General features: G+C 41.5%; 1 protein-coding gene across 1 annotated transcript in view; it reads right to left on the bottom strand.

The window, feature by feature from the left end:
- Positions 1-3,591: 3,591 nt before the first annotated feature.
- Positions 3,592-13,562, bottom strand: part of LOC120424972 (probable RNA helicase armi) — a 12,560-nt gene continuing 2,589 nt past the window's right edge. The window contains exon 2 of the mRNA XM_052709659.1: positions 3,592-7,160. Within this exon, the coding sequence (XP_052565619.1) occupies positions 3,790-7,160 (3,371 nt within the window). The 3' untranslated portion in view covers positions 3,592-3,789. The remainder of the gene's footprint in view (positions 7,161-13,562) is intronic.

Raw genomic sequence — 13,562 nt, 5'->3', positions numbered from 1 at the left:
CGCGCGGACGTTGTACAAGATTATTCACGTTTTTGGCGTCATTTTGTTGGTAGCAGTGGGGGCGTGCGGTTGATGGCCGACATTGTGTGTGAAAAGAAAAAAAAGGGCAATGTTAATTGTTTGGTATAATCAAACAAGTCCTTCCTATAGCATCGTTGATCGGAGGGCACGCTGGCGGTTTAAGTCGTCTGGGTAAACTTGGTGCAAAATTACATGTATTTTTAGTATTGAAACAACTGTGCGCGAGTGTTTTAGTGTGTTGATTAGAAAAACCTTTTCATGGCATCGTAGCTCGGAGCAGGGGTGCCAGGTTGCCAGATAAATCTGGCATTGCCAGATTTTTTGCGAGCCAATTTGAAAAAAATAATTTTCTATTTCTTCCATACATTGTTTTATTGACGTGTTTTGTTTATTTTGTGAAGCTATAATGTATAAAATGTGTAAATACACTGTTTTTGAACACAAAATTGCTTATTACTTTGAGAAAAGTGGCTTGCCAGATTTTTTTCTCTTCAGACCTGGTAACCCTGGCTCGGAGGGCTCGACGACGGGTTTATTATGAAAGCATCATAGCTCGGGAGGCATCGAAAAGCCAAAACCTTATTCTACTAACCCAAAAAATATTAATACCGTGATGCTTGAGGAGATGCTTTACGCCGACTCGATTTAGAGGCAGGAATTTTAACAGCTTGCGTGCACTGTTTACATTTTTAATACGTGTCTCTGTTAAAATGTAGATACGAGTGCGCTTTGGTTCACACGACCCCGTAAAAAATTTGACAGTTCTCGACCTAACGAAACACCCTTCGAAATCGGGTAATCAAAAACAACCAACCAGTTAGCCGATTTAGTCGGGATCCGTCAAAAGTTAGATTTTTAATCGGCCTACGAATAGACCGATTAAATTGGGTTGAGTCAGATTTTATTTTATTCACAGACTAAATCGGTAAAAAATCGGTTGTTTTTGTAACCGATTTCGTCGGCCGATTTCGACAACCGGTTTACCACCTGACGCTTATGTAAAGATTACACAGAAGTCTGCTGCCCGGTCGGCCGATTCGTTGGCCAACGAATCGGCCGAAACCACCCGACTAGACCCGACTTAGTTATGCGAAAAGTCGGATTTTTTTTACGGGGATGATTTTCGAATGCTCCCCACTACTACAACTGCACTACAGCTGTAAACATAAACAAAATAGAAGGCTATGCTCAAGCGTGACATATTTTTTGTTGCTAAAGTGACTTGTTTTGAAACATTTTGGATCTGTTGATGTTAAAGTTTTTGCTGAAAAAATAGTGCTTCGTGTTAATTTTTGTTCGTAGACTAAACGATAGGCGGCCAAAAGAGGGCATTTTTGTTTTCCACGTGACGGAAAATTGCGTCAGATTTTGTGTATCCAGCTTTTTAAGCGAAAATGGCGTTCGAATGGTGAACGCCCGAAATGTCAAAATCACGCAGTGGTACCAACATTACGAAAAAAGTGTACCATGGCATGACAGCCGCATTTTTTTTTTTCTAATGTTGGTGCTCTTGCGCGATTTTGACATTTCGGACGTTCACCATTCGAACGCCATCTTCGCTTAAAAACCTGGAAAAAAAGAGCAACCGAATGGATGTTCCTAGATTATGTATCTTTGGAGCGCAGTGATAATATCGGAGTAAGATTATTCAATATTATTTTGGCAGGTTAAAGATCGATTACAATACTTGCCACTTCTTGGTATCATTTTGCGAACAGTAAATTGGTTCCGCTTTGACAGCTCTAAATTGAGGCCGCTTTACGAACCACTATTCTGCACCCAGGGAGGAACGTACTGCAGTGCCATATGTCTCTAAGACGGAACTTCCGAAAAAAATATTCTTAGGCGGTACTCAGCTGAAATCGAAAAGACACGAAAAGTGGCGTTTGACATTAAAAAATTGAAAACTCAGAAATTGTTAAAAAAATTTAATGTGAAATTCTGAAATATTAAAATAAGAAAAAAAATAAATTAAATAAATTAATAAACTCATAAATCAAAAAAAAAATCAGTAATTCAAAGTTTTAAAATTTTAAAAGATTTTTGGATTTCAAAAATACAGACCTCGATTATTCGAAGGATTTTTTTTTAAATTTCACTTCGAACAATCTAATTACGACACAAATTGTAATCTTATTTTTGTTTGTCCAACTCAAGTTGAAAACTCAGAAAATCTAAAAATCTAAAATTCAAAAAAATCTGAAATAATATAATAAAATTTAAAAATCTTAAAATTGTATTTAAAATTCAAAAAACTATAAATTCATTAAACAAAACATTTAAGAAATCCAAAATTCATAAATTTATGATTTACCCTAAAATTTTAAAGAGATTGTAGGAATTTAAATAATACTAAAAATTAAAAATTCGAAAAATATTAATTTTAAGATAAAATAAAAATTTCAAAAATAAAAAAAAAATAGATAAGCCAATTTTCAAAAACTCCAATTTTTTTAAATTCTGAAAAATTTAAGGAATTTCAAAATACAGTCCAACCTCAATTATTCGAAGGTCTAAGAATATTTTTTTCACTTGGAATTATCGAATCACAACATAAAAATTTCCGTTGCCTTATTTTTGATTGCGAGCTTGAATGACCCCTAAACTGGCAAGATGGCGAAATATTGAAAAATTGCATTTTGTATATAATTATAATACTAATTGCGAGACTAATTGCATATTCAGTTTGAATAAAATGGAGTCGCAGAAATCAAATTTTAAGACTTTTTCAGAAATTGGAGCAAACTTTGCTTGTTCATGATTTTTGGAGCTACCTAATTAAGATAATCAAACTTCGTATAATCAAATCGTCGATTAATCGAGCCTGGACTTTGTAAAAAAACAAATTTTAAAGTTTTGTTTTTTTTTCTGTTTTTTGCATTATTAAGTTTATTAAAGGTTTTTTTTTTGTCAAAATTTACCAAAAAAATCACAGGGCAAACAAGTATTTATTGCTTAATTTTTAAAATTTCTTTGAAAAAGTTGTACTATCTACCTAACTGTTCAGAATATGTTGTATAACTTTCTTTTTTTCTCTATCAAATAGAACAATTTTAACAGCAGAATTTTATCAGTAGCACAACCGTAACCTTAGCCGGGATCCGTGGTGTAGGGGCAAGCGTGGTTGCCTCTCACCCAGTCGGCCTGGGTTCGATCCCAGACGGTCCCGGTGGCAAATTTTGAGACGAGATTTGTCTGATCGCCTTCCGTCGGACGGGGAAGTAAAGGTTGGCCCCGGTCTATTCTAGAGGGTTAGGTCGATAGCTTAGTCCAGGTGTAGGAGTCGTCTCCCTGGGTCCTGTCTCGGTGGAGTCGCTGGTAGGCAGTTGAACTAACAATCAAAAGGTCGTCAGTTCGAATCCCGGGGTGGATGGAAGCTAAGGTGTAAAAAGAGGTTTGCAATTGCCTCAACAATCAAGCCTTCGGACACCTAGTTTCGAGTAGGAATCTCGCAATCGAGAACGCCCAAGGCAATGCTGTAGAGCGAATAATTTGATTTTATTTTGACAACCGTAACTGGATAAAGCATTTTGTGATACTTTTCGTTTGATTATTTTTTTAAAGCCAAAGTTTGTGTTTAAATCATTTATATTCCTCTTAAAATAAAAATTCTTTCTTTTTTTGGATAATTTCATACACATGTCTTTAGTTATTACGAGTGACATCATTTTTCAAATGAGTTTATGTTTCGAACCAATAATTATAATAATTCTTTAACGTTTAGTTTTATTGATCAAATATAAGGTTCGTAGTTAAATTCTGACAAAGTTACTCCTTCCCCTCCTCATCCTGCGCGGGCTCATCCCCGCCGCCATTCAGCAGCGCCTGCTCGCGTGCCAACGGCGCCAAATGGTCGGGCAGTTCGCACCCGCAGTACGTTCCGTTGTTGATCGCCTTGAACAGCAGCTCGAGCCACTTCTTGTCGGCGGACAGCAGGTGCGGATTGCCAAAGATGACGAGCAGCGACTTGGCGCGCGAAATGGCCACGTTCAGCCGCTTCGGGCTGGCGACGAATCCGAGCGCGTGCTGCAGATCGCTCGACAGCATGGATTTGGAGGTGCGCACGGTTGAGATGATGATGACCTGGCGCTCCTGGCCCTGGAACTCTTCGACGGAGCCGATTTTGGGCTTTTGCAGGCCGGACGAGCCGCCGTACCCGGACTCGTCGAGGATTCGCCGGATTTGCTTGACCTGCGCCTGGTACGGGGTGATGACGCCGATGTCCTCCGAGCGGACGCCCTTTTTGTAGAGTTTGAGGAGCAGGTTGAAGACGCTTTTGGTTTCGGCGGGGTTGAACCAGGACGGGCTGTCGGGGCTTTGCTTGTTGACGCCGTTGACACCGCAGAAGATGAACGCGTAGGGTGGCGTTTGGGAGGGTTTTATCGGGAGGGTGTCGATGACTTGGGTGAGGAAGGCGGACTCTTGGCTGTCTTCGGCGGGGACGCAGGCGATGAGCGATGAGTCGTAGAAGAGGTCGCTGTACAGGTCGAGGATGCAGGGCAGGGAGCGGTAGTTGTAGCGAAGTTTGGTCACGAGGCGTGGGTTGAATCCGGCGGTGTCGGGGAAGCGGTTCTTGTCCAGTTTGTAGAGAGGGGTGTCCATGAGGCGTACGAGCAGCGACTGTTCGAAGCCACGCGCGTGCGTGCTCATGACGATTGGTCCGAGCTGCATTGGGTCACCGGCGAGGACGACGGTTCCGCAGCGTTGGTTAATGAACGTGATTGGAATGAGCGTTTCCGTCTCGAGACATTGGCCGGCTTCGTCTACGAGGATGTGGGTGAAGTGGTTGTGGGGGAAACGCATTTGCATTAGGGTTCCGAGCGTGACGCACGTTCCAATTGTGATCCGGTGTCGACCGAGGTGCTTCAGTTGGATGTTTTGCTTGAGGCCGGACTTGGTCACGATTTCTTCGCCCTTGACGGTTCGCTCGGAGGCGATGTCGACGGTTCCGCAGTACGGGGCGAGATGTTCCGGGATGAGTTCCTGCTCGACGTAGTTGAGGCCAACGATCCGAATGAACTCGCCGGGTCGGAGGACGTTGGCGTTGATGAGCCGCTCGGTGATGAGGTTTGCCGAACTGTTGGAAGGGGTGCCGACCATGATGCGGCTGTCGGCGGAGAGTTTCACGATTTGGTGGATCAGCTCGATCAGGGTCATCGTTTTGCCGGTTCCTGGTGGGCCGAAGATGACGTACGGGAGAGGGCGAGCTTCCGCGCGGAGAATGTTCTTGATGGCGTCCTTTTGGATGTTGTTGAGCGACGGATTGTACCACTTGAACTCGTTGTCGTATTCGGTCGTTGCGAGGTTGCCGTTCTCGTTAATCTTGACGTCAACCCACGGTTCCCGGATGGTCGTTTTCGTCGGGAAGAGGTAGTCAAGCGTCATGGCGGACGTTACGCAGTTGATGGCGTGGTGTTGTTTCTGGAAGGCGCCGCGCGAATGCTGGAACGTCACCTTGAAGTCTTCGCCGTTGTACTTGGCGTGGAAGTGCTCGCTGAATTTTACCAAAATCTTGTGCTTGAGCACCTTGTGGATGACGGCACCGTTTCCGGGTTCCATTTGATTGTTGTTGCACGGCGCTGTCGCTACCAGACGATCTCCTGGGATGAGGGAAGGGCGCGTTTCGCCCACGTTTTCGATGCGCAACGCGAGGTAACTGTCTTCTCGGGTAAAGTGTGCTCGATCGAGGTTGAACTTTTTAATGGTGATCTCGCACTGAATGTCCTCCATCCAGAGGAATAGCTTGAACAGTGCCTTGTAGTTTTCCGGTGTGAGCGCTTGCAGCTGGAGGCAACGCTGAGTACGCATCAGTTCTTCGTCGATTTGGTTCTTGGTGAAGGATGGATTGAGCAGGATTTCCTTCAGGTTGTCCGGAACTTGGTACCCGCCGATTTTTATGTCGATAAAGTTGGCCCGCTTGCTGATCTTCTGGCCGGGCGTGATCTCACCGCCGCGCTTGTACTCGTTCCACGCTGCCAACCGGTGCACTCCGGCCTTCGATCGGGCCTGCGTCGTTCCCTCGTTGGTCGGTTGGGCCACGATGATCTCGGAGTCTCCCACCGCTATCGTGATGCACCGGCCAATCTTGAAGCCTCCACCAAAGCGCCAATACACGACCTCCTTGCTGATGCCGTAGTTCTTGGCGGTGACTTCGAAGCAGTACTTGATCGACTCACCGGATTGGATAAAGTGCTCCTTCTCGAGGGGAGACAGCAGCGTCAGCTGGGACGTCTGCCGGCTGGTGGTGATCGAGATGAACAGGATTTTGTGCTGATGCCTTGCTTCATTCTTGATGATCACGTCGATCTTTTTGGTCTCGTTCAACTCGCTCAGCTTGACCTGCAGCGGGTCGGTAATTTTGATGCCGCGCTTGTCGTCGAAAAAGTCCGGATCGCGCTGCGCTTGCGATGCCTTGGCCGTTTCCACCGTCTTGGGCGCTGCCTTCTCGATCACCACCTTTGTGCAGCGGTAGTTCAGTTCGGCGTTTTCAACCGCTTCGAAAACCACGCGATCGCCGTGACTTGGCTTGGCCGCTTCTTCGCAGTTTTCCACGCAGTAGTAGTACTTGCCATCGTCGGTCATGATTTCACCTCCGCGCTCGTCGGCCTTGCTCACGAGTCCGGAACCGCGCACCAACCGGGTCGGGGAGATCTTCTTTACCTCCAGAATGTCCCCGCGCGTGTCAAAGTACGACTCGTCGATTTGTACCATGCACTCGAGCACGACGTAATCACCCCGCTCCGGGATGAACGTCAACTCGACGTCATCCATTTCAACCGGGATTTCACGCAAATCCGTTTCCACCGTGAGCAACCCGTTGCGTTTCGCCGTGACCGTACCCTGTTCGCTGCGCTGGTTGTAGTTGAAGTAGGTCGGCGCCAGCTCCTTCATCAGCTGGGTGTTTTCCTCGTCGACCGTGGTCGGTGCTTGCTTGCTCTCCTCGCCCCAACCATCGTCCAGCAGGCACTCCAGCTTCGTCACCCGGAACTCGTCATCGTCGGCGCTGCGATACGCCAGGTAGGACACCTTGCTGCCCACCTCGAGCTGCTGCCGAAAGGGACAGTCTTGCAGGACCTTCTTCTTCACGTACAGATTCGAATCGATCACGACGTAATCCGCCTCGACCTTGGTGACGGAGCCTGAAAAGGGTTGCAGGGTGTTAAAAGTGTGCGTGGTGATTAGCGATTCGATCGTAATTTCTCAACTTACGATCGAGATTTCTCGATCGTAATTTTTTGATCTTTTCATTGACAAATTACGACTGACTATCGAATGTGTTTTAAAAAATTTCAAAAAATTCAAAAGAATAATTTTATTTAAAGTTCGTTTTCGTTTCGTTTTCGTTTTACGGAGCAAGGTGGGGGACGCGGCCTCAAGTCAGTCCAAGTCCGGTTTCTTGTGGAAAAAAGGGTAGTGGCCGAACTAGTATTGCATACAAAATGAACACCACCGGAAGATATAGGGGATGGGGAGGGGGAAGGTGAAAGAAAATTAGTGTAGGTGTGAGTAGTAAGAACTTGGATGACTTGAGCAGTTACGGTAATCTAAGTTTAACACTGAATAAAGGAAATCTGAAATTATGATCCAAAGTAAAAAGGGCCGGAGAAATTAAATTATGAGTTAATTAAATAAGAAAATGTAACTAATCGCAGATGTATACAAAGGAAACCTATGATATATTTCCAATTTAAAGGAAATTTTAAAAAATACTGGAAAACAAAAGATGAAAACTAACTTGTCTAGGGAATATAAATCTTGAGGACTTTTTTCTGGGCCCCATCCTGTCGCGTCCGTCAGTAGTCTTGTCGTACATTACAACTAGAAGCAGATCTGCTAATGAAATAGTACACTCCGACCAGTTCAACTGATCATTTAAGTCCAATTATTCATTTACGGAAAACTAACTAACTTGAATCAACAACCTAAACTAAACTGTCTGAAAGTAACTAGAATCTCAAATCCCCGAAATTTTAATTTCAAAGCCAAACATTCCTTTACCTTGTTTTTAAACCTGACTTCCAAAACCAACAAACATAAGTGAACAGTTCATACTTTACAAGTTGAATACTCTTCGTTAACACTGGAACGCCCAACGCATGGCCAACTTACACGGACGCCCAAGCCTCCCAAAAAAGGTGGAACGGTAACTTCAACTCGCTGGTTCTCGGGCATAACTCAACCAATCGGAACGGTTCTTGTTTCCAGTGATTTGTAAGAATGTCTAGATGCTCTTAAAATTTTGCAGAACTTGATTTGAACAAATCTGTAATTTCTGCGACCGAAAACATCGTTCCACCTTTTTTAAAACGACTGCCTCCGCGGAATTTTTGGCGAATTTTTTTTTACACTCGAAAAAAAAAGTTGGAACGATGTTTTTGATCGCAAAAATTACAGATTTGATCAAATTAAGTCCTGCAAAGTTCTAGGATGATTAAGACATCCTAACAAATCACTGGAAAGAAGAATCATCTTGATTGGTTGAGTTATGCCCAAGAACCATTGCACAGTGGGAAAAAAGGACCCAAAAAATTACCGCAACATGATTTCGCGCAAACCATCGATTGCTATACACCAAAAGCTTCGTTTTTGCACCAGGAACAATAATCCGATGAAAAATCGCACTGCACGGACCGGTGGCCGGAGTACAGGCCACCGGAAGATCCGAAATTTTGGAAAAGTGTCAGATTATTCCAATTTTGAACTGATAAGCTTTCTTCTACCATGAATAGTCAGGCAAAACAATCCTAGAATAATATTAAATACCATAGGACCCATCGGAACCGGTTCCATCGATCTCCGGTGGCCACATCCGGAACCGCATTAGGAAACAGCGTAAACTAGTCATGCGACGTATCAAACTTCTTGATTTTGGATGGAGAGTATCCTTAAAATGTATTTTTACCTCCGGTGACCGGTTCCCAGGTTCTCCGGTGGCCACATCCGTAGATCATGTTTGGCAAATTCCTGAAACCACTCTTGCGACATATCAATCTTCATGTTTTTAAGAGAGGAGTGTATAACTCATGTCCCCATACAAAATCAAGAAGTTTGATACGTCGCATGACTGGTTAACACTGTTTCCTAATGCGGTTCCGGATGTGGCCACCGGAGATCGGTGGAACCGGTTCCGATGGGTCCTATGGTATTTAATATTATTCTAGGATTGTTTTGCATGACTATTCATGGTAGAAGAAAGCTTATCAGTTCACAATTGGAATAATCTGACACTTTTTCCAAAAATCCGGATCTTCCGGTGGTCTGTACTCCGGCCACCGGTCCGTGCAGTGCGATTTTTCATCGGATTATTGTTCCTGGTGCAAAAACAAAGCTTTTGGTGTATAGCAACCGATGGTTTGCGCGAAATCATGTTGCGGTAATTTTTTGAGCCCTTTTTTCCCACTGTGCATTGAGTTGAAGTTACCGTTCCAACTTTTTTGGAGCCTTGGGCGTTGGAATGTAAAGAAGACTATTTCGTGCCTTCCATTTCATTAGGGCACAGAAGCTCTGCAAACAAGAGTGTATCCCTATCATACCTAATATAAACTGTCATTTGAGTGAAAGAGATGAACTCCTGTTCACAAAACCCTTGTGCCCCTTTGAAATGTTAGGCTCCATTTGATCGTCAAAACTCCAGTAAATCCTTGATTCGCAACAATGGTCGATACAACCATTATCCGAGAACCGTTAGTTCAACAGATTAACGAATTGTGTCCGATATCATTTCATTATTGATTGATCGAGACTCTATGGATGTTTTGACAATTCCGAATGGTTAGTATATCACTTAAATTGTATACAGAGATTCTGATAGCATCACTTAACTCGTTTACACAGAACTGTCGGCCTGGAATTATAAAACAATCTAAAGTTACAAAAAAACTAGCTATTCTGAGTGCCTTGCAAAAAACTTATTTATTAAAATACCAGATCCTAACCTAACACCCTCATTAAGATAAGAAAAATCACGCTTCTGTTTTTGTGATTAATTAAATTATTTAATATAATCCCACAATGCCTAGAAGAGACCTCTCTTACTGTTGTGCGTAAGCGTTGCTTTGCTTTATGAATTTCTACCTAAGCTAACGATGTATCAAAAAGATTTAAACCTGTACCTACCAGATTTTATAAACAAGAATATTGAGATGCAAATAAAAAAATCAATATCTTGCAATTTTACATAGTATAAAAGTTGTGATTTCTATCAACACAAGTATATAAATATAAAATAAATGTGTGATATATATCAACATCGGAAACCATTTTTGCAAATAGCCCTGAAACGACGGCAACGTGTGGCTCCATCTCCAGGGAAAAGAAAAATTTTATTTAAAGTTTTAGAAATGTTTTTTTTTTTTTTTTTTTTGGGAGGGTGATCCAGCCGCACATCGTTGATGTCGAAACCTCTAAACTGGGCCCTCGTCCTGTCACGTCCGTCAGTAGTCTTGTCGTACATTACAACTAGAACCAGATCTGCCAATGAATTAGTACACTTCGACCAAATAAACACTGACGCTGTATGGATCTGACTCTAGAATAAATGCACAGTTGTGTGTTATTCATAAGTCCAAAATGTTCAATTATTCATATAAGTCCAAATTTTCATTTGCGGATAACTACCTAACATGAATTGAATACAAGATTTAAAGTAACCTATCCTAAAGCTACTCTTATCTCAAATTCCCGAAATTTTAATTAATAGCCAAAAAATCTAGTACGTTTCTTTTAAAACCTGTCTGGCCTCTTTTAAAACAGAAAAAAAAATGATTTACAGTTCATATTTTACACTTCGTGAATTGAAAAAGAGACGACCATTTGATCGTCAGAATTCCAGTAGATCCTCGATTCGCAACAATGGTCGATACAATCATAATCCGACAACCGTTAGTTCAACAGATCAACGAATTTGGTCCGATATCATCTCACTATTGATTGATCGAGACTCTATGGAAATTTTGACAAATCAGAATGGTTTTTATGCTACTTGAATGAGAATCAACGATTCTGACAGAATTACTAAATTCACTATTACTAATTTTGTCCCTAAATAACTAAAAGCAAAGTATTAAAAGTTGATATTTATAGTTAAAATCCTAAATTCTACAAAAACTAAATTTTAAAAACCCGCATCCTAACCTGACACCCACATTAAGATAGGGCAAAATCACATATGTAGCGGTTCATTGTACAAATCGAGCCAAACATTTCATTAGGGCACAAAACCAAAACGTAAACATTTGGGATTATTCCACTATTCCATTCATTAGTACACTCCCTACATGCCCTTCAAGAATCAGGTTGATAGCAAACAATTTCCTATTGAAAAAATCAAAAAAAACAAAAGGGCACATAACAATGTTTACTCCAAAACAGAAAAAAAGTTCAATTGTGCCCTTTTCTTTTTCGTTAGTTTTTCGTGGTTAAGGAACTTTCTATGTTATAAAGTGAACTTTTCATACATTCTGTTTCCCGTTTCACTTCGAGTGGACTGTATTCTTTCTCGATTTTTTGGATTTTTTCTTTCCGCGAACGGATCGAGTAAAAACGCGCGCGTCTTGCCTTTTCTGTTACACGCTAAACTCTACTCTTTTATTTTGGCTCAATCAAGTACACGGAAAAATATACACGTCAAAGTTTTTGCACAGAAGGTGCACGTCTATTCAAACATGTCGAACACATTCTTAACACTAATTCACTTCAAAACAAAGTTTGGTTTACGTTTCACCAAGGATTTCTGCAGAAAAAAACTTCGTCGAAATGCAATATTTAATACGGCCCGCGGCTGCTGTTCAGTACACTTTTGAAGAATTTTTATGTTTCACATAAAACGGAATCGACGTAACACCTTATAATGTGGCCCTCTTAAACCTTGCGGTTTCGTCTACGGTTCCACAGGCGTGTATCGTTCTTTTAGCGACAAGACTCCGCCTCCCGGGTCTCCTAAGTGTGAAGGTATGGGCACGGGGAGAGGGCACCGAATACCTATATTTTACACTTAGAATTTTTTGCGTCCGCCTCGGGATTCGAACCGGCGACCTCTGGATTGTGAGTCCAGTGCGCGGTCCGATTGATCCACAAAGGCAGACGTTTCACATACCTTATCTAAACCATTCGATCACAAAACTTCACAAATTATCAAAATTTCCGCTGAATTCCTCATTATTTCTAACTAAACAAAAAGGCCCATAAACATCATTAAAAACAACAATCAGGTGACAGCGCTTTAGTGCCCTTTCAGTTCTTTTCGAAATTGCATTAAGGAAGGGCCCATTATGAACAACAGTTGGAAAGTTAAAAGGGCCCAATATCGAGATTTTTTAAAATTATGAGTTTTGTTGCGAAAATCAACATAAATTAAGAAGCATTAAAGCAGAGTTGAGGATAATGATGTGTTTTATCGTATCATCAGTAAAAATACCCCCAGTCAAGCTTTCTTTTTAAAAAGGAATTGAAACAAGTTGTCCACTTTTTGCCGGCGATTTTCTCGAACCGCGGTTTTTGGTTTTGTGCCCTAATGAAATGTTTGATTCGAAATGTGATATTTCCACTATCGGAGAACCTCCTTGTCTCGATGACAGCTTACCGGCCATCGATTAAGGGGTTACATACATGTAGAAAATCACAAAATTTCATATTACAGAAAATTTATTGAATCCACTTAAAAGATGATTTTCAATCACTCCTGAAAGTTTCATGAAGATATTTCATGATTTAACTGAGTGAGACACGATTTAAGCTCATAATTTTGCCATGCGCAAAGCGGGCTGTCAAACTTTCTGAGCGTTTTTCTCTGAACACCAAGTTGATTTACGGGTGCCACGATATCTCGAGATGGGACGGACCAAATTGGCTGAAATTTTGAGTGAAGACTCCCAAGATATGTCCCGTGTGCATGACGAAGCCCGATTTTGAAATTTTGAATTTTCAAAAATTACAAAAATCAAAAACTGGCAATTTTTTATATGAAAAACAGAAAAATATTTTTTTCTTTTTTTAAAATAAACTTTTTGAAAATCGGCCTTCGTCATGCACACGGGTCCGGCTTAACGAGTCTTCACCAAAATTTTGAGCCGATTTGGTCGAAGCAATGTTGAGATATCGTGGCACCCGTTTTTTAAAACTGCTAACATCTCGGCAAATATAAAACCAAATGTGTTCAAATTCGTTTTGTTAATAGATGAAAATGTATATTTTAATGCCCTGGAAACAGATTTAGAAAAAAGTTTAAGTGTGTGCTCAAACCAACCTCTGACATTTTTGCCGATTTACATGTATATAACCCCTGAGACTGCGTCAAAGTGGGTTCTCGTAGCATGAAGTGGTGTCCATGTGTAAAAATGGAAACTTCAGCAATATACTGAAAACTTCGATTTTAATTCCACATCGGATCAAATCATACTCCTTGCCAAACAAGCATCAAACCTATGATACTCATTATGACAAAGCCCAGGAAAAAATTTCAAAAGTTTTAAAAATGTTAACAAATAAAAAAAATTGAAATCTCAAAAAAAAAATTATTCAAAAAAAATTCAAAAATTTCTAAA

Source organism: Culex pipiens, chromosome 3 (assembly GCF_016801865.2).
Source record: "Culex pipiens pallens isolate TS chromosome 3, TS_CPP_V2, whole genome shotgun sequence".
NCBI classification, from domain to species: Eukaryota; Metazoa; Arthropoda; class Insecta; order Diptera; family Culicidae; genus Culex; species Culex pipiens.
Note: the sequence above shows the minus strand (reverse complement) of the source record. Positions and strands in the feature narration are given on the sequence as shown.